Raw genomic sequence first — 26,191 nt, forward strand, 5'->3', positions numbered from 1 at the left:
CAATACAATTATATTTCAAAAGCTGAAAAATACGTTTAACTTTTCAGCTGATGTAGTGTCGATAAAATGAACTAGACCATCTTTGCCATTTTGGAACGAACTTGAGTTCTTCCCATCTTCCCATCTCCCGCGTTCCTTAGCACAGTTATGGTACTTTGTCCCATTTTCGAACACATCAACAAGAAGACCTCAAGTTATGCTCTCACCAAATTGTTAGTTTAAAGACTGAACTGGATTTACGGTCTCTTGCATCTAATCCGACTGAAATTCTTCTATGGTTCAAGGAGAGTTATCACAAGATGGCATCAAACAATTTGCGTAATGTTTGGGCGAAGGCTATTTTGCTTGCTTACAAGATTTTACAACTCTCCTAATAAGAACAAAGCCCCCAATAAAAACAAGATTTTTATGCATTGGAAAGATTAAAGTGAGCTCAAGTTAACCTCCTTTTACTTTAGATATTTATTAATTTGTTAATTATTCTCATCGTACAGGCTTGAATAAATTGTGTTTGATCTTGAACTAGGGATGGGTCGAGTTGGGTAGGGTTAAGTGTTATGTCATAATTGCTTTGCTTTGATTGAGTATATTCAAATGAGTGATTGAATAAATTAGTTAAAAGTTTTGCTTTGATTTCAATTGTAATAATGTGGAGAAAATATTATAGATTTGATTAAGTAAATTATTATGAGATCTGTTTATTTTGTTTTCATGTTGGGGTTCCTCCAAACTTTGATAAATTTTATAATTCAATTAATTTTTTTTAAAATAAAATAAATAAATCAATGAGTATCTTCAATTAAAAATAAAATTTATAAATATTTCTTGTTTGATTTTGAATATTAGAAAGAAAAATTGTGTTTTGATTATTAAATTATTTTAAAAGATTATTCTTTTCACTCCTAATGCTAGGACTCGCTTTGTCTTGTGGTTAGTGTGTGGTGCCCTTGGTAAAATCAAGTATTGTCTAAAAAATCAGTATTGGTGCCCTTGGTAACACGAGTTAGCTAAAAGTTGATACAAGAGCCATTCAACAAGCTTTAGAAGAACAATAGATAACACCATGTTTGTATGAACCGAGAGAGTACAAATGAAGTGTTGTGTGTGAAGATGAATAGATAGTGGTGATGTTAAGAAGAGATATATAGAGTAATCATACATGATGGTCTTTAGTGTGAGTGCTTTAACGCTTTGTTGTGTGTACATGCGTGTGTGTGTCCTACTTGTGTGTGTGTGCGTCAGTATTGAACAAAGAACTTAACATAAAGCTTAACAACTGAAATGAATTCTAAATTACTAACTTTAACATATAAAAGGTAAACAAAGCGCGCTTATTAAAAAGTGAAAAGAAAAGATAAAACCATTAAAGTAGCCAAGGAAATCTTGGTACACCACCTACCCTTAGTCTTTACCAAAGTATGCAACAACCAAAACCTACTCAAGTAACAAATAATATACTAATTAATGGATTTTGCATGTATACAACATCCTATTTTGACTAAGGACATTACCCATTAGGCTTGGAAACAATAAAGTCATTCTCTTGCATAAAATATTTCATGAAAAAAAGCGGTTTAATAAAACCACATTCAACAATTTGTTGGGTTCTGTTCTTCCCTACAGACTCACCAAGCCAAAAGTGCGTATTGCTCAACTACAAGCCAAAGTAGCAATTCTTTAGACAAATTTAATAAATCGAAATTCTAACCTTGATATATGAATACTATTCCAACTCTAGTAAAACAGTAAGAAATCTGCACTTCTACTTCTCATATTCACATCTAATTTTTCAGCATAACACCCATATCTACTATAATTATTAGACCAACCGCAAACTACACGAAAATAGTAATTCCAAGAATTAGTAGTGAGCTTTCCATCAAAGGAAAACTGCCTTGAACCCCAACAAAGCCACATGTACAAACCAAATTCATCTAAGGTATTTCCTTTATGTACTTCTGCATTTTTTATTTATTTATATTTTTAGCAAAATTGAGTGCTCTTTTGGATGTCTTCGGAACTTCTTGCCACGCACATACTTATTAGATACTAAATGGACAAATCGTGGATGTCCAAGGATAGGTTGTCAGATGAATATATTCAAGGGGTTGCAAATTTTCTTTTATTTGCAAACCCCACAGAGAATCAGGAGACTTGTATGAGATGTCCATGTGAGCAATGTGTCAATCTTTGCGAAGTTAAGTCAAAAGGTGGTTAGAAATCACCTTTTCCATCACAGGATTGATAAGCAATACACAAGATGGGTATTTCATGGGGAGAAAATTCTTAGTGCAACTCCTTGTTTTGATAGACGGGATGCCTTCCTTCACGGGATGGAAACTCCGGACAATGTAGCGAAAGCACAAAAACTTGCTACAAGCGGACTTGAACAATATCCGGGGGATCCTGGAGAGTTTGGAAAACTGCTCAATGATGCTGAGAAACCATTATATGAAGGGTGTTCCAAGTATACCAAGTTATCAATGGTGGTGAAATTGTACAATCTAAAAGCGAAGGGTGGGTGGTCTGATAAGTCTTTTTCTGAGTTATTGAAATTGTTTGGAGACGGGCTTCCTGAAGGTAATTTACTACCCTCTTCAATGGGGAAGGTGAAAAAGATGTTGTCCGTTTATGGAATGAAGTATGAAAAGATACATGCATGTCCTAATGATTGCATACTATATAGAGGTGATGCTAATAAGGACCGCACTACATGTCCTACTTGTGGAGTGTCAAGGTTTAAAGAGAATAAGAATATGATTTGAGACAAGCAAAGGTGTGCCCAAAAGTTATGTGGTACTTTCCACCCATCCCGAGGTTCGAAAGATGTTTCACCTGTAAAACTCTTTGAGGATTTGACATGGCATGCCAATGAAAGAGAAGTTGATGACAAACTTCGTCACCCGGCAGATTCCCGGCATGGAAGTCCATGTAGATGCTATGTGGCGAGTTTTTGCGGATTCGAGGAATCTTCGTCTAGCCCTTTCTACGATGGATTCAACCCACATGGTTCTTTGAGCAGTAAGTACAGTTGTTGGCCTGTTATGTTGATCACTTACAACCTTCCACCTTGGTTGTCGTGAAACGAAAGTTCATGATGTTAACTATGTTAATATCGGGTCCACGACAAACCGAAAACGATATAGATGTGTACTTGCAGCCTTTGATTGATGACTTAAAAAGTTCTATGGAATACTGGGGGTTGATGTTTATGATGCTTACCGACAAGAAACCTTCACATTGAGATCTGTGTTATTATGGACAATAAATGATTTCCCCAGCGTTTGGTAATCTATCCGTTTGTTGTGTTAAAGGGTATTATGCTTGTCCCAGATGTGGTGAAAAAAACGCTCGTTTAGATTAAAGCATTCTTGTAAAATGTATACATGGCCACCCGAAGATTCCTCCCAAAGAACCACCCATTTAGAAAACAAAGGAAGGCTTTTATGGCAAGCAAGAGTTTGAGTTACAGCCAGAAGTGTTGGATGGTGATAAAGTAAAAGCAAAGGTTAGCATGATCAAAGTCTCTTGGGGGAAAAAAGTGAAGAACACAGGTTTGAGCAAATCAGTAATGCCAAAAGGGGGGAAAAAGGTCACAGGAGGAAAATCAGTAAAGCGAGTGGGTAAAAGGAAGCGACAAGGTGTAGGAGGACAAGCAAAGAGGTCAACCACACCAAGGTCAAAACAGGTTGATGATGGAGTCGACGGTTGTTAAGAAATGTTGGAAGAAGAAGTCGGTGTTTTTGAATTGGACTATTGAGTTTTTGCTTGTCGACACATTTTGGATGTCATGCACATTGAGAAGAATGTGTGTGACAGATTATTGGTACATTGCTTAACATTCCCTCGAAAACAAAGGACAATCATCCAATGGTCGCCCGGACCTTCGGACATGGGAAAGGATGAACTAGCACCAAAGATTGGTAAAACTAGGACATTCTTACCCCCCGCTTTGTTACACATTGTCTAGAGCTGAAAAACATAGGGTTTGCCAAACATTGCATGAGATGAAAGTCCCGTAGGATACTCTTCTAATTTCAAGACACGTGTTTCAATGGAAGACTTGAAGTTACAAGGGCTGAAGTCACATGATTGCCATGTTTTGATGCAACAATTGCTTCCGTGGGCAATGATTCCGGCTTTGGCCAAAACATGTGAGGTATACAATTATTAGACTGTGCTTCTTCTTTAATGCACTTTGTGCGAAAGTAATAGATGTGATGCAGTTGAGTAAAATTCAAAGGGATGTCGTCGTCACACTATGTTTGTTGGAGAAATACTTTCCACCGTCATTCTTCGACATCATGGTTCATCTCACTGTCCATCTCGTTAGAGAGGTTAAACTTTGTGGTCCAGTTTTCTTCCGATGGATGTACCCATTTGAGAGGTAAAAAAACTTTATCCCACTTTTTTGTCTTTATAATGTATGAAAAATGGAGAATCATCCTATCTTTTTGTCTTATAATGTCTTAGGTATATGAGTGTGTTGAAGGGTTATGTACGAAATCGCAATCGTCCAGAAGGTTGCATGGCTGAAAATTATATTGCAGAGGAAGCAATTGAGTTTTGTAGTGAATTCTTATCTGATTTGGACCCAATTGGAGTTCCTGCCAACTCTAAAATCACACCTGATGATATGCTTCTGGAAGGAATCACTCCAGTGGGGGGTGTTGCCACTGCAGTTGATGGTACTGCCTTAGAGCAAGCACATCTTTATGTCTTGCGAAACACAAGAGTTGTTGAACCTTACATTGGGTAAATTTCTTTAAGTGTTTCCGTGTTGATTATTCCATTGGCTTAGAAATTCTATAACTAATTCATTCTAAAACTTAATAGGGAGCACATGGAGTACCTAAAGAAAAAACACCCCCGTTCCTCAAAGAAACCAACTTGGTTACAAGAAGAACACATCCGTACTTTTAGTGATTGGCTGAAAGGAAGGGTAAGATAAACTATTGTTAAGTAATAATTTTGTGTACGCCTTGGTTACTAACTTTAAACATAATATAGGTTTCAGAAGAGCGAAGCATTCCGAATAACAAAATCTCAAGTGTGTTAACTTGGATAGCTCAGGGACCTCGAATGCATGCATTGAAATATGAGAGTTATGTCATCAATGGTTATCGGTTTTCCACAAAAGGTCGTGATGCTTCACGAGTGAATCAAAATAGTGGTGTAAGCTTGGTGGCAGGAGCAATGCAAGTTGCAAGTGCAAAGGACAAAAATCCAGACTTTTCCAACATGTCCTTCTATGGTGTTGTCGTTGAAATATGGCTTCTTGATTATTTTCAGTTTCACATTCCAGTGTTCAAGTGTGATTGGGTTGGCGATGGGAATGGCATAAAGACCGATGATCTGGGTTTCACACTAGTGGATCTTGGTAGAGTTGGGCATAAATCTGATCCCTTTATCTTAGCCTCTCAAGCCAAGCAAGTCTTTTATGTTCCCGATCAACTTGATCCTAAATGGTCGATTGCTCTAACAGCTCCTAAAAGATGTTATAATGTTAGCGATATTGGTAATGACGTGTTTGATGGGGATATTGGAGATAGGGGTTCAGCCTGAAGTCGTGCCAAGTGTTGATTCATTTGATGTGAATGATGAATCTCAACCAATTTTCTCCGCGTAAAAGCGTGAGGGAATATGGGTCGAGAATGATTCTTCTAAAACCTAGTGTTTGTTTTTCCTCTTTATTGCAATTTTTTGGTTGTAAGACTTTTATTAAGTGTTTTTAATAATTTCAAGTGATTGAGATTTTTTTTTTTTTAAAAGTGGTTAGTCCATCTTGTATTTATTCATTTTAATCGTCTATTTACTATTGCATTCAGTTTACTACTCTATATAATATGGTTTGAATGTAGATAATATGGTTTGAATGTGGATAATATGGTTTATCTTACGTACTAATTACTACCATATGTTATTCATAGTTCAAATAATGGATCCGTAAGAGGTTGTCCATTCAAGACGAAGAAGAACTAAGTGACACCAAGCACTAAGTGAGAGAGGTGCGACCATAATGCATGCCTTGTCTCGTAAGTGGGATGGCATAATAATTATTGTTGAATTTAATGGAAAAGGTAAGCCTATAGGTCAAAGGTTGCGCAACCAGCTTTCTGGTTGGGAAGGTGCTCTTGCGAGAGCCCTAATTCCTTTAAGTGCTTTTCAAACATGGAAAAAAGCACCTGAGGAGCTTCTAAATCTTTTGTGGGTCGGCATTCTGGTAAATATATCTTGTATAATTCCTTTTTATGGTTTGTTTCTTATCATGCTTGTATCTTGATTTTTTTGTTTGTTCATTACTCGATTAGATTCAATATAGATGTTAAGTATAGGAAGGCAGTTTTGAAATCAATTGGAGTTAGTTGGAGGACCTTCAAGAATATGCTTACGAAGAAGTTTATCTTCCCTTTTAAAGATGATCAAGATGCGTTTACAAATCCACCTAAAAAATATAAGATAAGGAAACCCGACTGGCATGCATTTGTGAAATCGAGATTAACGGGAGAGTTCCAGGTATATCATAAATTTTATTAGAATAGAATTTTCAGTAAATTGGTTGTGTTTATTCATAATGTGCTTGTGAAATATATATACTAAGAATGCATGTAAACCATTTTTGAAAGGAGAGAAGCAAATTACAATCAGACACGCGAAGGAAAATGAATAAGTATAACCACCGAATCAGCAGGGCTTGGATATCTTTGGCCTAGAAGATAAATTGGTAAGTACTTTGCACAAATCTTTTAAATATCAATTTATATATTGAACGTAACATATACTCTACAAATAATTGGACTTCCTATTTATATGTTTTATAATAGAAAGAAGAGTTGGGAGAATCTTTTGATGAGGATGATAGAGCTAATTTGTGGCTTTTAGCTCGTCAAGACAAGAATGGTGGATATTATGATGATGATACGAGGGAAGTGGCAGAAAAAATTGTAAGTTGTTTATATCCTTTTATAGATATTTGAGTATATGTACTTATGTGTAATGTGTAGTAATATTATTAGATATAGCAAACATGTAGTAGGTTGTGTGCTGCTATAGCAAACAAAGAGTTTTCTGCTAGCCCCTTTAGGAAGTAAAGTTTTTCCAGACGAAGCCCTCCACCAGCCCCACTTGACCATCAACCACTACTACAAAAAAGGACATAGATAGCATACAAAGCTTCAAATGGTGCCATACCAATAGTTGCTTGATAACTATTGTTGTAGGCAAACTCAGCTAAGGGTAAATGGTCCTCCCAACCACCCTTAAAGTCGAGAATACATGCTCTCAACATATCTTCGAGTATCTGGTTCACTCTCTCAGTCTGTCCGTCAGTCTGTGGATGAAAAGCCGTACTTAAATCTAAAGTGGTGCCCAACGCTTTCTGAAAGCTCTTCCAAAACCTTGAAGTAAACTGGCTATCTCTGTCAGAAACAATAGATACTGGTACCCCATGCAAGCGAACTATCTCCCGAATATAAAGCCTACACAAGTCATCTATACTATTAGTCTTCCGTACTGCTAGAAACCTGTCCGCAAATCAATCTTAGAAAACCATTTGGCTCCCCTCAACAAGTCAAACAAGTCATCTATTCTAGGCAAAGGATACCTATTACGAATAGTAACTTTGTTCAACTCACGAAAATCAATACATAACCGAAGCGAACCATCTTTCTTCTTAACAAACAAAACTGGTGCACCCCAAGGAGATATACTACGTTGTATAAAACCCTGTTTCAACAAGTCTTGGATTTGGGCCTTCAACTCTCTCAACTCGGTAGGTGCCATACGATAAGGAGTTCGAGCAATAGGAGTAGTACCCGGGACTAGATCAATACAAAATCAATCTCCCTAGAAGGGGGCAAACCTGGAATGTCTCGAAAGACATCCAAGAACTCAGCCACCACGGGAATACTGTCAACCGGTGGCACTCCAACACCATGCTCTCCATCCTCCAAAAAAGCTAAAAAAGCATCTACTAAATCATTACCTTTAACTGTTGTAATGACCACCGGCTCTCGTCCAGGGAGCTCAATACTCACAGTCTTCATGTAGCAGTCTAACTTCACATGATAACTTGAAAGCCAGTCCATACCCAATATCACATCAAAGTCATACATGCATAATACAATCAAGTCAATAGGTAATTCTAGATCATCCATACCGACCAACACGCCTACAAACTCGGTCAAGTATAGTAGTCTCACCTAACGGGTTATAACCTCTAAAGGCAATACTAGCATATCGTGGAACAATAGCCAACCCAAGCATGAAAGTATGTGATATAAACGAATGAGAAGCACCGAATCGAAAAGTATTCTCGCATGTCTACGATGGATTAAAAATATACCTTCTATTACTGCTCCGTTTGCTCCGTTATCTCTAGATAAAACTGCAAAGCTTCGTCCTTGTTGAGCTACTTGTTGCATCGGTATGGCAGAATCGGCTCCACGGGTGCTAAGGCATACGCTTGTCCCTCGTCTTTGGCTCAATAGCCTTGTCGGGTTGACCACCTCCGCACCCACCGTGGAATCCCCTCTTTGTCTATATCCGTTCGCCTCGCCCATTCTCGCCTATTTCCATTCTCGGTTTTATGCCCATTCTCGTCCATGTTTACTTTGGCACTTTGGGTTTCTTGCAGTCCCTAGCAACATGGCCCCGGTCTCCACAATTATAGCAATGACCATAGAATGGCGGCTGTCCTCTCAGATTAGCAGTGCGATGCTTGAGACGATGATGATGCTCTGTTTTTCTGCCTTTTCCTCGATGGTGTTGTCCTTGATGGTACTTTGCTGAACTTGCTTTCCTTTGTCACCACCCTCATATTTATTAGTGTCTATAGTTGTTGGATGATCTATATGATCTTGTTCCAAAATTCTAGCGGTGTCAATAACCTCACGCGAAGTGTTTTGTGTTCGCGAAGTTTTCACAAGTGGCCTCAAGTAATCGGCTAAACCCTCCTCAAATTGTCCGGCTTTTTCGGCTTCATCTAGATAGACCCGATTAGCGAAGTCGTGATAATCGGTGAAACTGAGTTTCATACTCAAACACTGTCATCATACCCTGTCTCAAAGCCATAAACTCTCTAGTCTTTGCTGATCTAAGGCTTTGTGGAAAATATCAGAATCAAATCTTTGGCGAAATTCTCATCGGTGAGTAAAGATGCTCATCGGCTCGCTCACTGATTTCCACCGGATAGAAGCATCACCTCTTAAGCATACAATGGCCAACCTCTCGCTTCGTATTCCGTGTACCCCATAACCGAGAAAAAGGGTTTCCATATCTTCTTTCCAATTCTCAGCCTCACTTGGATCGGTTGTACCACCAAACTTAGGTGGATCCATCTTAAGAAACCTCTCAACCTGTTTACTCCAATCCTCCCCGGTCGGTCTTCTTAGTGCTACATCTCCCCGCATTAACCGAACTACCTACAAATAGAACTGCCTTTTGCCGTTTCTCGGTTCCAACCTAGTCACTCTATCTATCTTTGTCTGGTTAACCGTTTGATTCGTCTGCTCTAAAAGTCTAGTCATATTAGCGAGTGACTCAGCTATAGTAGGTGGTGGTGGTGGGATAGGATTTGCCTCTCTACCAATACCGAGTCCTGTCCTACCACCCCGACCTTGAACCCGCATTGATCGACGCTTCCCCAGCATATCTTTGGAATTAAAAGCGAAAAGGAAAATTAGTACTTGCGTCCAAAGGTGGGAACTTCATAAATATTTCCAAAGTCCATGTCAACTATATATATCAAATCTAAAAGCTACCGTCCTCACTCAACTATAAGTTTCAGTTTAAGACATTATTTTAATCGCCTCTAGGACACTTGAACCTAGGGCTCGATTCCAAATTTGTAACGCCTAGAAATCCATATAGCTATCACCCGGCGGTCCGACAATCCGATTTCTTGGAGCAAATGCGAATACAGTCAAATCAACATGACACTTGCATTTACAAAGGTAGAATCAAAATCCTTAGCTTCATTAGGTCAAATAGATCTACGATTGGAGGAAATTAAATGTTGTTTACAACCAATAACTGAATAAATAAGGTTTAAGACTTAATGAGTCCTCTACTTATTACAACTTGAAAGAATTAAGATTCTAAGAACCAACTAACTAATACGCTTACTCGTCATTCCATTAAGTCGTTGCTTCACCAAAAATATATAAAACAAGGAGGAGCTACTACCAACAAGTGAAGTCTACAAACTTCCATTGTATAAAAAATATAGGAGATCATCTCAAATGTATACATAACACCAAATAAAGACGATACACATATAAGTAGGATTATCTAACATTAATGAAGGATATACCAACGCATTTAAACAAATACCTTGCATCCGAAAAGTTGTGTACATAGTATTGACAAGAAGACTAAGGAGAAATCAACTCATAACCAAATAAGCTTGCAACAACAATACGTTCGGTATATATAATACACATGTATTGTACAATAGCCGCACATGGTAAACTGAGTAGTGTCATCCCCAATTCTAGTCTACTACCAAGAGTATAAGGTATAATATGGGTTAATACAATATATGCACTGTCATATAAAACAAGGATAGTTTATCAACAGTAAACAAGTAATACACCACTTATTTATCTGACATGGGAAATCATTGAAAGGAACAAGATTCTCATATATAGCATGACATAAATTCTACAATAGTATTCAGTAGAATTAAAACATGTGATACCCATTTATTAGAACAATAATGTTATACAATATTGATCATACTACCCATTCTCAATAATCGATCCTATTCTAGAAACAAAAGAGGGTTATAGATATCACTTGCCCGAATAAAAGATGAACTAAAACAATATTACTCTTCCCCTTAGAAATGAATCAGCACACTAATTTCCTCTTTTCACCCACCAGTCTTTACTTATTTGTTTTGAAAGAATAATGAATAGAGTCCAAAGTATTCTTCTTTGTTTCTTTTATCCTTTGTAACTAACTCCTTTTCTCTCTCACAAACTATCCCACAAGACAACACTCTTAACTAGTTTTCAAATACCAAGTCAAACCACTTCTCATGTTTAGCAACTATGCAAACTTAAGTCCACCCTAACTCATGGGCCAAATTTAATATAGCCCAAACCAGTAAATAAGCTCATACATACTTTATTTAGTGTCATACAAACAGTGAATACTTAGAATATAGTATAAAATTATACGGGGTATTACACTGATAGAGTATAAGACCCCCTTAAGTTTCTTTTATGTTCCGATTGTCACTTTAATTAAGTAAAAGTTCAACTGACGTGCAGGACCAACTAAAAAAAGAAGAGGCTAATGGGAAATTAGTAACCCAAGGAAGCGATGATGTTCTTGCGAAGGCACTAGGGACTCCAGAACATTGTGGAAGGGTAAGAGCAGGAGGTAAGTATGTCACTCCAACAACTTACTTCAATATCCCGAAGAAGGGTCAAGGCACATAGAGCGAGATGGAATCCGGATCCGTAAGAAAGAAGATGAGAACAAGGCGTTAAAGGAAAGAGTGAGACAGCTTAGAGGCATTAGGTATTATACAAGGAATTACCACCAACGCGTGCGAACTAGAGAAAGTTGCTTCTAACAGTTCTAAAAATGAGGGAAGAAAGCGAATGTCAAGCCCATTGGGTGACCAACTATCTAATGGTGCTAACAACAAGACAAATTATGAATGTCTTAACATTGAACTTGAAGCAAATGTGAGAAAGAAGTGCAAACAGGTAAATTTTTATGCTTGTGATTATATAATGCAAATAGGTAATTATATTTAATAACTCAAACTATCCAATGCGTAGACAAAGAGCAGTGCTAAATCAAAAAGTTTAATTTAGGCAATCTCAAAACCTAAATATGGAAAGGAGCAGGTATATGTTACTTAATGTTTAAACCGTAAATGTTATTTTATGTATATAATTGTTCAATTTTACTTTTATTTTTTTGTTAGGCTATGGGCTTGAAAAACAAGAGTGTTGTTAAAACCAAATGCAAAGTGGCGGTCGTGAAACCTACTCTAGGAAATGAGCAGGTACTTGTTATTTTAGTGTAAACTACAATAAATAGTTGTACTATCAATATTAGTGTATGATTTTCATTGTGTGTTTATTAGGCTATGGGCTCAAAATGTGATGTGGCAATCCCAAAACCTAAATCGAAAATGTGACGGTAAATGTTGTGTAATTTCTATAGTGAGTTATCATGGTATTCTAGGATATTTGAACTTATCATTATTGTTATATTTGTCATTGATATTAAAAGTGTAAGATGGCTTTGGAGTCAAAAGACAATGTTGTTGGCCTTGATGCTAGTCTCATTGAGGGGTTAGGACTAGACGAGAAGATCCATAACGCTACATTGGGGAAGGATATGTACGTGTTCATATTATAATGTGCAATTTCAGCAACCGCCATTTTGCCAAGACCAATTCTTGATGATGATGTTACCACCGTCGGAGGAGCGGTTGGTTACATTGTGGCTTGGCCTCGTGAATTTGTGCTACTTTTATGATAATGCAATATCAAAACCTAAGTCGGAAATGAGCGGTACTTGATGTTAACATGTTTACTAAAGGTTATACACTCACCATATTATTAAAAACATTATTATTATGCTTGTTAGGCTATTCGCTCGAAGGACAATAACAAGGTTCTTGAAGCCAAAAAGGACATGCCAATCTCTAAGTCTAAATCAGGAAATACGAAGGTAAACTCTGTGTAATGTCCATAATTAGTGACTATAGTACCCTATTGTCTCCAAACTTACTATTATCGCTATGTTTGTCGTAGTTTCCAATGTGTAAGTTAATTTTGGAGTCAAAAGGCAATGTTGTTGCTGATGCTAGTCTAATTGAGGGGTTAGGAGCAGATGAAATGATAAATGATGTTAGATTGGGGGAAGGTTTTGTGCGTGTTCAAATTGTACGTGCAATTTTTGCAACTGCCATTTTGCCAAGACCGATTTTTGATGATGACATTACCACTGTTGGAGGTGCGGTTGGGTACCATGTGGCTTGGCCTCGTGACTTTGTGCTGCTTGAAAATATGGTAAAACATTTAACACTTTTTACATATATCTATAACTATTTATTCTTTTTTTTTCTATAACTATTTATTCTTATTATGAGTTGTTTTTTTTTGTTAGACTGATGAAGTTGAATGTGATGAGTTCGATGAATGTACGCTGAAAGAGTTTGGGGTTTTGGTGGGAAGTGTAATGAAAGGAAATCACATAAGTCAAATGGACACTAGGGTTTTTGAGCGTGAGTTGCAATTTTTTATCGCCAAAGATGAGATCATGGATGTTTGTCAACCTAAGAATTTGTTGAATGCCAATTGCATTATTGCTTATATCAAAGTGTCAAATATTTTGATTGATGGGTTGTTTGATTACTCCTCTTCGATGTGTAGATGTACTAATGTTTACTTTCCTTTTTAGATATTTGTTTGAGAAATATGAAAGTTCTCAACAAAGGTTTGGATTTTGCTATCCCGCTGATTTCAGCCGTTATCTTTGATAAGAAAGAGATGAGCCGTTTTGTCTTGAATAGATTACGGCAAGACAAAGAGACCAAGTTATTTTCCTTCCTTACAACCCGGGGTAAACATGTTGGCTATGTTAATTAAGATCTGTTGGATCTCATTAATTTTGTTTTATATTATTTTGTGATGCTATTGTTCTATATATGATTTTAGGAATCATTGGGTCTTGGTAATGATTGGCGTAAGTGCAAAAGAAGTATATTATCTTGATTCAATTGGGCGTGAACCGAATATAAACCTAAAAGTGATGGTGAACACGTGAGTTGATTTTTACTTTTACTTTTAATTTTTGTATGATAATTACATATGCCTACATCTTTTAACATATTGAAATTCTTCTTTAGTGGGATCAAAACACTAGCATTGGGTGAAGGAAAAGAGTGGAACCAAAATGGCAAATAGTGTCCGTAAATAAGCATTACTTGAATATACAATGTAAATTATAGTCCATTATCGATCGAATGTTGATCAACAATTTTTGATGTTGGTGTGTAGTGCCCTAAACAACCAGGAGATTTTGAATGTGGATATTACGCCATGCGGTTCATGAGACACTTTATGAAGAACCCTAATCAATCACTTAAAACAAAGGTTAATAGTTGTTATTTCTCATACTAATTGCAAGTATATAAAAAGAACAGAGATGATTGTAATTTCTTTGTTGACTTATGTAGCTAATGGAGTTGGCTAACACTAGGACATATGCAAGCTGACCTTATTGAAATTGGCCCGAGTTTATCGAAAGTACATCGAGAAATTTATCTCGCATAGGTATGTGCATGAAATCAATAAGTGAATGAAATGAGTATGCATAACGCTTTTGTGGGACAATGGAAGTTTGTATTAGGTTGTGGAATCATAAACCAGTACCTTCTTATACAATTCCATGTTTTCTTGACGAATCAGGTTTACCTTCTTGTACAGTTCCATGTTTTCTTGGTGAATGAGGTTCCCCAGAATCTAATTCATTAGAAATTAGTCATCTAAGTACCCTCGATGCAAGAAAAATGGGAGGAATAGTAGTTATTGTTCGAGAGACCTTTTGTTTAGTTCTTGTATTTCATTTGTCAAAAGTTGGTCCCGCCGGAATCAAAACCTTGTTAAGGTCTATACCTTTTCTCTCGTAGGGAGATAATAAGAAGACTGAAGAGTAATTAGTGTTGGGATCTAGTATTTTGGACCTTCGACGCTTGCGAACACCATGTAGAGTTATTTCCAACCGGTTCTCCGTGATTTTGTAACTCTTTGACACTCGCACTGAGAAAGCTCTTCTCCCCCATCAATTTCCGCGGATTTTCAGAATGGATGAATGTATGATTTTCTAGATATTGAGGCCGTTAAAGGCATATGAATAGTAATGTAATACAAATAATACCAGCTATTGCCTACCTTAAAATTACAATATTTAATCCATCAACTTGATTTCTAATGTGCTACTAGTTTGAAATTATTATGTAGGTCGCATGTTTGGGATGTATACAAGAGTATAGGCAGATGTGTATAGTGGGAGGTCTTATTTGTCCCTTTACGTTTGGTTTTGCATGTTTTCGATGTTTCCAAGAGAATGGGCAGACATGAATATTGTGGAAGGTTGCATTTGTCCATACAAGTAGAGCTTTCAAATTTTTAGCTTGATTCTCGTGTTACTTGATTTGTTTGCTTATATAGTCTGCAACTCTGCATGTTTTGGATGTATTCAGGATCATGTGAATGCGTATATTATGTGAAACCATAAATGCAAAGGCAATAATATTTTACATAAACTATGTCATAGGTTAGGAGAGTGAGTCCACTACAGATCTAAATCAATCTTTTTTCAAGATAAATTTCATATTTGCTCAAATGTTATAGCAACTGAAGTTTTTTCTTAAGCAACAAGGGTAAATGGTCCCTTTCTCTCTACAAATAAGAACCACTGGTTTTATGTCTTAACTATATCTTATTTTAGGTCACTGAACCAGGGTCATGTTTTTGGTGGCTTATGCCTTAATTGTTAGATACGTTTTGTTAACTGAGGATTCAAATTTCTAGTATCACTTGAATAATCAAAGCAGCAAGGGAGAGAAAGAAAGAGAGGAGTTATTGAGTAGAAGGAAAAGGAGAGATTTGAGTTTGGGCAAAGAAATGAGAGTGTGAAGAAGAAAAAAACGAGATAGTCGATGAACATGTGACAACTGACACCTAGAGGCCGAAAACATTAAATCCGCGACTTGATTAAATCCATGTATAATGACTAAGATATTTCATGGGAATATCATTTGAGTTTGAAATGGGTTCGCCCCCCTCGAATTGACCTGAATTACAACTAACTCCGACTGAATTTCCTGAATCTAGTATTGGGATCTATTTCACTATTGAAAATAATTCACTCGGTTTTGTTGCTTAGTTTTAAATTATTTGTCCGCTTTTAAGATTGGATGGACATAATACTGATTGTATCATTTTTGGATTCTCGGTTTCGGGTTTAGTGAAACCTTGAATATTTGGATATTGTTCTCATTTAATATGCTTTCGATTAATGATGAAACAAGGTGGCAATAAAGGGCATTGTTATAAGGGAATCCTGGTTTGAGGCCATTCAACCACTTCAAGCAATTGGTTTTCAAATCCTTCCCCGGGGCACTTAATCTCAAGGATGGTTATTATGCATCCTAGGGTTTAAAACCCTCAATGTCACCCCGTGATTAGTTACTATTTTTTAATTCAGATTTTCAAGGTTTTGTAGAATTTGAGTTTAATTAGCATTTTTAGGTCTTTTAGGCTATTACTATTTTTTGGATTATTTTAATTATGAATTTCAGTTTCTATTTTGATTAGAATTGGTTTTAGGTTAGATTTCTATTTTGAAAATTGTGTTAGATTATAAAATGAGGTGTAGGCCTTAGGCCAAGTTAGAGTTGATGAATACTAAAAGTTTGTGTGTTTAGAGAAAGGTTTCTATGTTTGAGAATCAGGTCTCAAAGTCAGATCTTTGTACTTACGTGTGCATCGATGAAAGAGTCACCTATAAGCTCGTCCCCATCCAACATGAACTGTTATCCTAAAATCCAAAATCCTCTTACCAAAACAGAAAAGTTGGTCAGATTATAATATTAGAGAAAAAGAGTCGTGTCATGATTTTGACCACTCATTGAACCAGTGATTTTCTGCCTCTCATCCTCTCGTCAATTGTATGGTAGCTTGAAACCTTGAGTTGGATCCAAACACCATTCGGAAATTTAATGAGCAATTTAGAACTGAATTTGTTTTCCTCTCTTGTTGAATGAATCGAGAAAGTTGAAGAGCGTTTATGTTCCACGCCGATGGAAAGCGTATGGTCTGCCTATTGGAAGGGTGGGTAATAAATTGTTATTGCTAATCTGTCTTACAAGTTACAAGATTCTCATGTCCTTGTTTTTCCTAAGAACGTTGTTTTATGATCTATTGTTAATTGATATAATCCTGGATGATTACGATCATGAAGGAAAGTGTCGTGTTGGTCACACCAAATGGCCAAATATTGTAATGCTTTCGGACCTTAGACTCGAGGAATATACTTGTGTAAAGGAAGGTATTGATTGGCTTACATATTTTCTTGTGGAGATTCTTTGGATCATGAATCTATAGCATAGAGGATGAATGATTACTTTAAGTGTGAGCTAAGGTCAAGACCATGTGGAATTCCATCCTCGACTTTTAATGTTTGCCACGACACTATTTCATTACCGTAGTATGAATTATTTTCACACTATTTCATTACCTACACACTATTCTTTGTACCATACCACTGATGTTATGGCAATTATTTTATATGGTTGTGTAAGTTCTTCCTCCATGTCCCGGGGTAGCCAAGCAAGAGAATTAATGCTGAAATTACAGACTTGTCGAGGGGCCTCGAGAGACTCGAGAGAAAACATCAAGAAGAACATGGCAGAGCTCTTTAACTTTGGTTGATCTAGGCCGGAGGCACCCTACGCCAATATCTTTTTGATTCGTGCTCTTCCATGTTATATTGATCATTGAACTGAATGTGATAGTCTTGGATTTATTTTTACATTCATTTTTTTAATGCCTTAGAACTCTGTGATTGTGGGTACCGAAAGTCTGAAACATAAGGAGTGTTTATCTTTCTTCAATTCTCCGAGCCCATACAAAAATATCAGATCAATGTTAGCCTATCTAACAAATCACGTAACCCATTTTGATTAATCGGTATTGATTGCCGCCAATGAGTTGTTTGGATCGAGGAGAAGGAAGGGTTAGAAAAGGCCTCCATTTTCATGATGATGACGGAATGGACTCCGAGAGCCAGAATCTCAAGGCAAAGGTAGCCTGCAGAGTCGGTAAGAGCGATAAATCTTTGAAGTTCGTGACCCTAAAGGATGCCCTTGCAAAATTAGAAGCGTAAAAGGAGAAGGGCTTAACAATGGGAATAACAAGCTTAACAGTGGGCTTAACGGTTCGATCCATTGGACTCTTAGCGGGGAGGAGATGGCCACTTACATGGGGTAATGATCTAGTTCTTGTCCATTTTCCTTGCTTTGCTTCCTTTCCGTCCTTCTTTCCCAAAGGAGTGTAATAAGGCCCCGTAAGCTTCTTGTTTTCACTTGCTAGTCTTAGATTGAACCATTCTCATTGCCTCTATCCCTATGAGTGAGTCATCCTTTCTTCTAATGCTTCCGATTGGAAATTCCTTACTCTATCTCTTCTAGTATCGGTTCATTATTTCACTAAAAAGAGTTACCGCCTCCGGTTAGGTTTTTTTTCTTCTTCTACGGTTAGTTCATCTTTGATATGTCCTTGAGTCCAATGAGGCTAAAAAGTTAGAAGTCTTAGACTCCAAGAGCAAGTGGTCTAACCCGAACTACTAGTAACGAGATTTGCCGCAATAATGAGTAAGGGGAATGGAACTCTTGTTTGAGAACTTTAGCTACGGACTTAGGTTAGCTAGCTCGACTTTCTCCTATGGCTATTTGGATTAAGGAAGTAGGGTAATGCACAGACAAAGAGGCCTAATCTAATAATGGTGAGTCGAATCGGTGCAGCCGCCCAAGGCTTTTATGCCACCTAAAGGCCTAAGATAGGAGAATGAGGTTCATGTTTAAGTATCCTCCGGGTTTTGCCTATATTCTTTGCTTTAGCGATTGAGTTCCCTTTTTCGAGTGGTAGCACCTATACCTTTTAGTGCTTCGGCTAGTTAGTACATATCAGATATATCCTACAGTGGTGTACGTTATTTGGGGCTTAACCAATATGATTCTCTGTCATATATAGTTGATTGTATCTCTTTCATTTAGTAGTTATTGACTTAGTGTGCTAACACATTGTTTGTGTATTTTTTTAATACTGTGTAGAAGTTGTTATATGATTATATTTTTAGTTTACTTATTAAACAAACTAACACATTCTTCTTCATATTGTTTTTTAGGTTATAAGTGAGATAGCACGGTAGCTCAATTAAGTTTGTTTGAGATGGATCGGTTGATTAGCAATTTGTTGGATGGGTTATGTAAATTACATTGTTGTTGGATTATGAGACTTGATTTTGAATCAAGTGCTTAAGTTATTTAATTTTTTTCTCCGTGAATAAATCATGTAATATGAACAAGTTCTTGGAATGATTTATGTTAGTAATAAAAGTATGATTCTTGTTTCCGTAATGGACTCTAGTTGTCAAGTGTCTGAATGTATTGGTGGTGTCGGAATGTATTGGTTTATAGGAATTTTCAGATTTACAGGAAAAAAAAAAAAGAAAAAAGAGGAGTTATGACGGCTTCCAAAGAACCGTAGGTGTGGCATACCAATTCTTGACAGTTTTAGTGTTAATTTCTTGGCGCTTTTGTTTCTCGGGATGACACTTAAATAAAAGCAGTCATAAATGAAGGTTTATTTTTGACACTTTTTCTAATAAATTATGACGGTTAAGTAAAACATGTCATGCAAAAAGGATCCAGTTATGACGTTTATAAATGAGTTTTTGTCATATTAAATTCGAGCTTTGATGTCGGCTTCTAGAACCGGCCATCAAAATTATGACGCTTTTGGTTAACTTTTATGACGGGCTCTATAATGACGGTAGTTTTTTAATGAAAAATGTCATTAAACCTGTTTCATGACGGCTAAAAGCCGCCATCACAAGTCATTTTTTAGTAGTGAATGCACCTTGGGGATAATCACCACGACAACCGCTATATTAAACACGGGGCGTGTTAACTTACTCCCTTTATTATTTATATAAACAAATCGGTCTACAAGAGATGCAACCAACGAAAATGACGTTGCAATTAGCGGATCGTTCTATTAAGTATCCTAAGGGTGTGGTTGAAAACGCTAGTTAAAGTTCAAAAATTTTACTACCGGCCGACTTCGTTATCCTCGACCGCGAAGTCACTAACGACTCGTTCCTATCATTTTAAAGCGTCCCTTCTTGGCTACTACCAACGCTTTATAAACTGCGCGATGGTTCAATGTCCTTGTCCTTTGGCCATCTTTACTGTTGAGGTAAATGTTTTAAGGCGATTCAACCGAAGCCGGAATCTGACGTCGAATGGAGAGGTTAGCATGATCGAGAGCTTAAGCTTTCGAGATTATTTCGATAACATGTTTCACGATAATCGGATGCCCAAATTTCTTTCCTTTGGAAGTTCAGACTCCGGCGTTTTTAGTCCCTACACTAGTTGATACCCATCTTATGGATGAGGGGCCGAGATTGATGACTTTCTCAAAGATATAGAGGAATACCATAGTAATGGTGATGTGACCAAGCTAGATGAGGAATTTGACGAGTTTCTTAGAGCGGTGATGATTCACCCTATCAAGAACTACCTTGGCACCATCCGCCTCGATTCCCCTCCTTCCACCCTTTCAAAGGAACCTAAAGTTTGTACTTGATCCTCTTGTTTCTCCTATGCTTCATGATTTTCTAAACTCCCCTCTAAGAAAATACTACCTAAAGACCACGACACTTTCATTTTCAGTTGTGTGATAATACCAACCCATGCCACAAATAAATTTTATGCTAAACCCACATTCTCATTTTTTTCAATTCCTTACTTATAAAATTCATCCATATCCACCATATCTTCCACAACCATCCATTTTTTCACACTCATTCACTTGGCCACCTTTTTGTTGGAGAAAAAAAAATACTTTGCATGCTAGGTTAGGTTCTAGATTCATCAAGATTTCACTATCATCCCGGGCTTAGCCTACATTTTAGGCAATCATGGTGCTTAATTATGTTTGGGTGTGTTTCCTGTGATCATTATTTATGGAACGATCCACAACTATTTCGGTTATTGATATATGGTAAACTACATGTTCATTATATACATATGTGTTAGATAAAGTCTTGAGTATCCGACTATAAAAGACTCATTTTATTCTTCGGTGTGCTACATTCCACTTCCATATATTGGTAAGTGCACCATTAAGGTAACCGGGCCCTCCTATTGAGTGTGTGGTTGTAAGTACCGGATCCTAAGTCCACATTTAACATAATTCACGTATTCCACTCTTGCATGTTTCTTCGATTTTTTAGTCATGTTCCCCTATGGTGTGAATTATGCATTTATTGCTTTATTGTTTTTCTTATATTAAATATTATTCATAAAAAATATATAATATATATATATATATATATATATATATATATATATTAAAATCATAAAAATAGTAATCTAGGAAGTCTTGGGAATCTGACTTTAAATGACCCACGTTTAAAACAAATTTTCTAAACTCTGTTGTCTAAAATTTGTTTGGGGGTAGGGTGTTGGTCTTTCCGTCCGTGATTGCTAAACTTTCCAATTGTATTGTTTATGCCATTTAATTGTATTTCGATTTGGGTTGACATTACTTATGAATTTAGATTTCAGTCGTTCGCATAACTTACGTTATGCACGCACATCGAGGCGTTTTCCATCTTCTTATATGTCATCTACAGTTAGAATAGAGTGTTTTATAGATCATTGGATTGTAAATTCTCTTCTGATCGTTTCCATATCTCATTCGCAAAAATCGGACCGGTAATGAAGTGGCAATTTTAGTTTGAAGTCATCAATAAAAAAATAAAAAAACCGGGGATATCCAAAGCACGCGACGCGTCGTCTCCTTCTTCAAAGAAAATGGTCGCGAAGTTTGTTTCACTTCCTCCATTAAAATCTCCAAACCCTAACAAGAAAAAAAAAAAAAATGAAAACCTAAATACTACTACTCCAATTAGGATTCCCCCACCCCAAACCTTCCCCACAATATCCCCACCACCATCTCCAACAATTTCAACCACCAAAACAGTAAAAATTTCAAAAAAAAACTCGAACCACCGCCAATCGCCAACTTTAAGTGAGTTTGATTCAAACTCTATCCCCACATTTCATTTAAAACCCTCAAATCGTTTCAAAACTTCAATGGCTCAAAGGCGGAGAATTTTTCCAGAACAAGCTTTTACTGTCGACCGATTCGCGCCATTTTACAGTGACGAGATGATTAGGAAGGATTGGAATAGGTTGTGGTATTCGACAGATGATTTCTACTACTCCAATTTGGTGGAACAATTTTATAAGAAGATGAAGTTGGATGGGAATAGAATTTTGTTAAGATGGTTTGGACGAGGAGAGAAGTATCTAGGAGTTGTTGGCTGAGATTTTAGGCATTCCACCTAGACGCCATCTTGAAGCCACATTGTAGGAATCCCAATTTGGTGGCATCGGGCCTTTGATGAGCGAGGCGGTTTTGGAGGGAAACTACAATGCAAGCTTCGCGATTGTGTTAGTTAGTCATCTCTGCTTGAACCAACCCCGGTGGTACGTAGCTTCGGTGGATTGGTAGCAATGTCACTGGAAAAGAGAAGGTCAGTGACATCAGTCTGAACGGACTTCACGTTCTATGGATACTCCAGGAGCGGTAGTATGAATTCTGTATTCTCGAGTTTTTTATTAATATGATTAGGGGAGTTGGGAAAAGTATTGCACCTCTCCCTATTTTGATACAAATATCATGATAAGTTTGCAAGCAACTCCAAAAACTAAGCGTACTATGATTAAGTTGCATACGAATGTCATAGCGTATACGGACTATGTTAAGAAGGTTTGGAGGTTGCCTGGAGAAAGGGTAGTGGAAGAGACTAAGTCGGATGATGAGGAGGACACGGCATGTTTTGATGTCGATGCCTTGGAGAGATGCAATTGATTTAGAACACATGTCGCTGATTCATCGTGGCATGAGTTCTCTTAATACTATTTGTGAAGATCTCCTGATTCGGCAGACTACCATACATCATAACTTCAGAGTCGCTCCCGGTCAAAGAGGATGGCGTTGGGAAGAGAGGCGAAGGCAGAGATGGAAGCACAAATGAGTTCCGAAGAAATGCTTGAACGCCTTTCCCCACGGGGTTCTTTTCCGAGGAGGAGGCATCTATGAGGCACAAGCATTGTCGCCAAAGACCGATGGCTTCGGGCCCATCGGGAACTCGAGCCCACTCTTCATCCTCATGGTCCATTTTCAACAAATAGTGCATGGTTTAGGAATTTATTTATTGATGTTGTTTTACTTGTTTTAATTAGTTGGATGTTAATTTTGAATTCAGTAGTTAAATTTGTATTAGGTAGTTAATTGTATTTGAATTTGAATTTGAATATAATGTGGTTCTTTTCAAATTATCGCGTTGATTCTTGTGTTAATCCCAATCTTTCTGAATTGTTTAGGGGTAGTATTATTTCTATTAGCATGGTTTTGTATGATCCACAATTTATTATTTTTTCGATGATTGTTGGGAATGATGCCGATATTGGCATGGCTATGAGTAGATATTGTGGTAGGATGAAATCTCGATGAGTCGAGGCGATTCTTATCCTAAATTCAACCTAAAAGATATTAGGTTTGTTTTGGAATAAAGAATATAGGTTGTTTCCGTTTTCGGTTTTGGAAATATTTTGTTTCCGGCAATTGCCTTCTGACTTTTTGGCAACTTGCGATTCGTTTAGGCTTCAAACCATATATAAACTTCCTTCATTCTCCACACAAAACCCACATATCTCACTTTCATCTCTCTCACGCTTTCACTAACAATTTTCCTCTTTTCTTCTTCAAAGACTTCAGCACTTAAGGGCGGGCGCGGTACTTCGGTTGAGCGCCACCTTTGAACCACTTGTAACTCGAAATTCACTGGCGACCCGCGCCCTACCCGGACCAAATCTGGCGCCCAGCGCCCAAAACAACTTGTAACTCCATTCCAGACATGAAGCACCCAGCGCCCATCCCGAGCAAAAAGTGGCGCACCTGGCGCCTAAGTGCGGAACTTCGAACTATAGCAGGCGCACCTACCATCCCATACAAGGCATAGTTTGAGCTCTCCCAGCGCTCACGAGATCCGTAGGCACGAAAAATTCTGATTTTTTGGGGGTTGTTTGTTTTGGATCGTTTGCAGCTATTCTAGAGAGTGTTTTGTGATGACATCCCCTTGTATCATCTTAGGAGCAGGTCTTTTGAAAACTTGTTCCAAAGTGACACCTATGGTGCGTGGTTTTGTAGTAATCATTCAAGCGGGATGGCAATCTTTAATGGTAAATTCGATGAACTTTACTCTCTGTACTTACCTCGTATTTTTTATGACCATTTGTAAATTCTTTTTTATCGGATGGATGGAGAACACATGTTCTCCATCAACGTGATGACAAAACAATGGAAATAACCAAGTTCTTGTTGGCTTTTGTTGTTGAGCTTCCTATGCTGCTGAGATTCAAGATCCGTGGGGCTACATAGTTGATAATTTCTCTGCCTACAACTATGAACTTTTGCATGAGAATTATGGGACCAGACATTTTTCCTTATAGAGGACCACGGGTCATATAACGTAGCCCTTGGTAGCTTGTCCCTAACGTCGACATGGTCATGTTCTTTATCATGCTAAACATATTAGGGGGTGGCATTTTTCTTACGTAAATGGCGCCACTTACCAAAATCGTTTTCTTTGCTCTAGCTGAGGGGCGGCTTGCTATATGACCTTCCCAAGACATTAATGTCTAGTTTAGCACAAGCCCAAAGTATGAGGGCATAAGTACCTTCTTATGCCTATTTTTACTTTACCGTATTATGCTATGTTTCTTCTCTATTTTTTGTGCCGTTTTCACGCAGTTGGGTTAGGGTCAACATGGTGAGACCGCCAATTGTATTATTCGTTCTTTCCGTGCTGATGACTTGGCGGGGTGGAGGCTACAACCTCATTTGGTTGCATACCACCCCATCCGATAAGTGGCGCTAAAGCGAGGTTAGCGATTGTAGATGATAAATGGCGTGAGGCATGGCAAATCGTCATGCCGGTGGTAGGATCTTGAAGGAACCTTATTTCTTTATAGAAGAGGTTGACAATGGCTTAAGCGTTGGAGATAAGGTAGTTTTATTTCAGTTAGTGTCTCGCTTATGTCCCAAGCAATTTAATTCTTGATAACCATATGTAGAACTCCATGGGGTTGCATCAGTTTTTATTTTCTATATTAGTATGTTTTAACCTTGTTTTTCGAGATATTCCAATTTCACAGCGTTTCCATGGTATTTTTCTACCCTTTTTATTTAAATACTTTGAGGACAAAACATACTTCTTGTTTGGGGGTGGCATAGAAACAAGTGTAATTAAGGCATCTGTTAGGATATAGATATGTATAATATGCACTTGTTTTCTAGTAAAATTTCAAAATATAAATAAAAAGTTTATGCTATACACTTAGGAATATTGGTATTGTTTTCTTTCTATGCCCTTGATAATCTAGAAGTCTCCGTTAGCTTTTGCATTAGAATAGTTTTTAGAAACTTAGGTTAATATGTAGATAACAATCTTTGCATCTTTCTATAAATATATTACATGGTATCTATGATTGTTTAGCGATTTTATTCTAATCGAAAAGGCTAGATATTATTTTTAGGATGATCCATACTTATTCAAGAAGTGTTTGGATCAGATTATTCGAAGATGCATCCCAGAACCGAAACAGAATCCATTTTATCATTCTCATTCACGACATCATTTCTCATGGAGGACACTTTGCGTCGCAACGCATCGCAGACAAGGCATTACAAGCTAGATTCTATTGGCCTACTTTTTAAAGATGTAAATGTTTATTGCAAAGCATATCGGAGATGCCAATTCTGGGTAAGACCTCGAAAAGGTTCGAGCGGCCTCAACAACTCGATCCTTATCTCTAAATCTTTGATGTATGGGGTATAGATTTCATGGGACCATTTCGCCTTCTTTGGTCCACACATACATTCTACCTGGCTGTGGACTATGTTTCAAAGTGGATTAAAATAGTTCCTACAAAGACTGCCGATCATAAAGTCATCGGACTTTGAAGAAGAACATTCTACCAAGATTTGGAACACCGAGAGCCATCATCAGTGATAACGGTTCTCACTTCAGAACGATGTATTTGGGAATCTTATGGCAAGTATGGAGTATCGATAAGCTAGTTTTTACCATATCATCCTCAGACTAATGGTCAAGTTAAGTTTCTAATAGGAAATCAAGAGTATTCTCGAGAAGACAGTTAATCCTTCTAGGAAAGATCGGTCTCTTAGACTCCAAGATGCACTATGGGCATTAATCAAAGATTCAAAACACCCATGTGGATGTCGTTTCTATCGCTGGTATAACGGAAAGGCGTGGTCATCTACCTATCGAAGTTAGA

General features: G+C 37.4%; 1 protein-coding gene and 1 long non-coding RNA gene across 2 annotated transcripts; both read left to right on the forward strand.

The window, feature by feature from the left end:
- The first annotated feature begins 4,362 nt into the window (after positions 1-4,362).
- On the forward strand, positions 4,363-5,565 carry LOC147476250 (uncharacterized). Its single transcript, XM_086585675.1, has 3 exons — positions 4,363-4,755; positions 4,837-4,942; positions 5,011-5,565. The coding sequence occupies exons 1-3, from the start codon at positions 4,478-4,480 to the stop codon at positions 5,563-5,565; spliced, it is 939 nt and encodes a 312-aa protein (XP_086441801.1). The 5' UTR covers positions 4,363-4,477.
- Positions 5,566-12,613: 7,048 nt separating this feature from the next.
- On the forward strand, positions 12,614-13,339 carry LOC147476251 (uncharacterized). The gene is made up of 3 exons (XR_015209519.1): positions 12,614-12,699; positions 12,783-13,040; positions 13,138-13,339. It is a non-coding gene; the product is annotated as an uncharacterized LOC147476251 (long non-coding RNA).
- Positions 13,340-26,191: the final 12,852 nt, after the last annotated feature.

This window comes from Coptis chinensis, chromosome 9 (genome assembly GCF_015680905.1).
Source record: "Coptis chinensis isolate HL-2020 chromosome 9, ASM1568090v1, whole genome shotgun sequence".
Taxonomy (NCBI): domain Eukaryota; kingdom Viridiplantae; phylum Streptophyta; class Magnoliopsida; order Ranunculales; family Ranunculaceae; genus Coptis; species Coptis chinensis.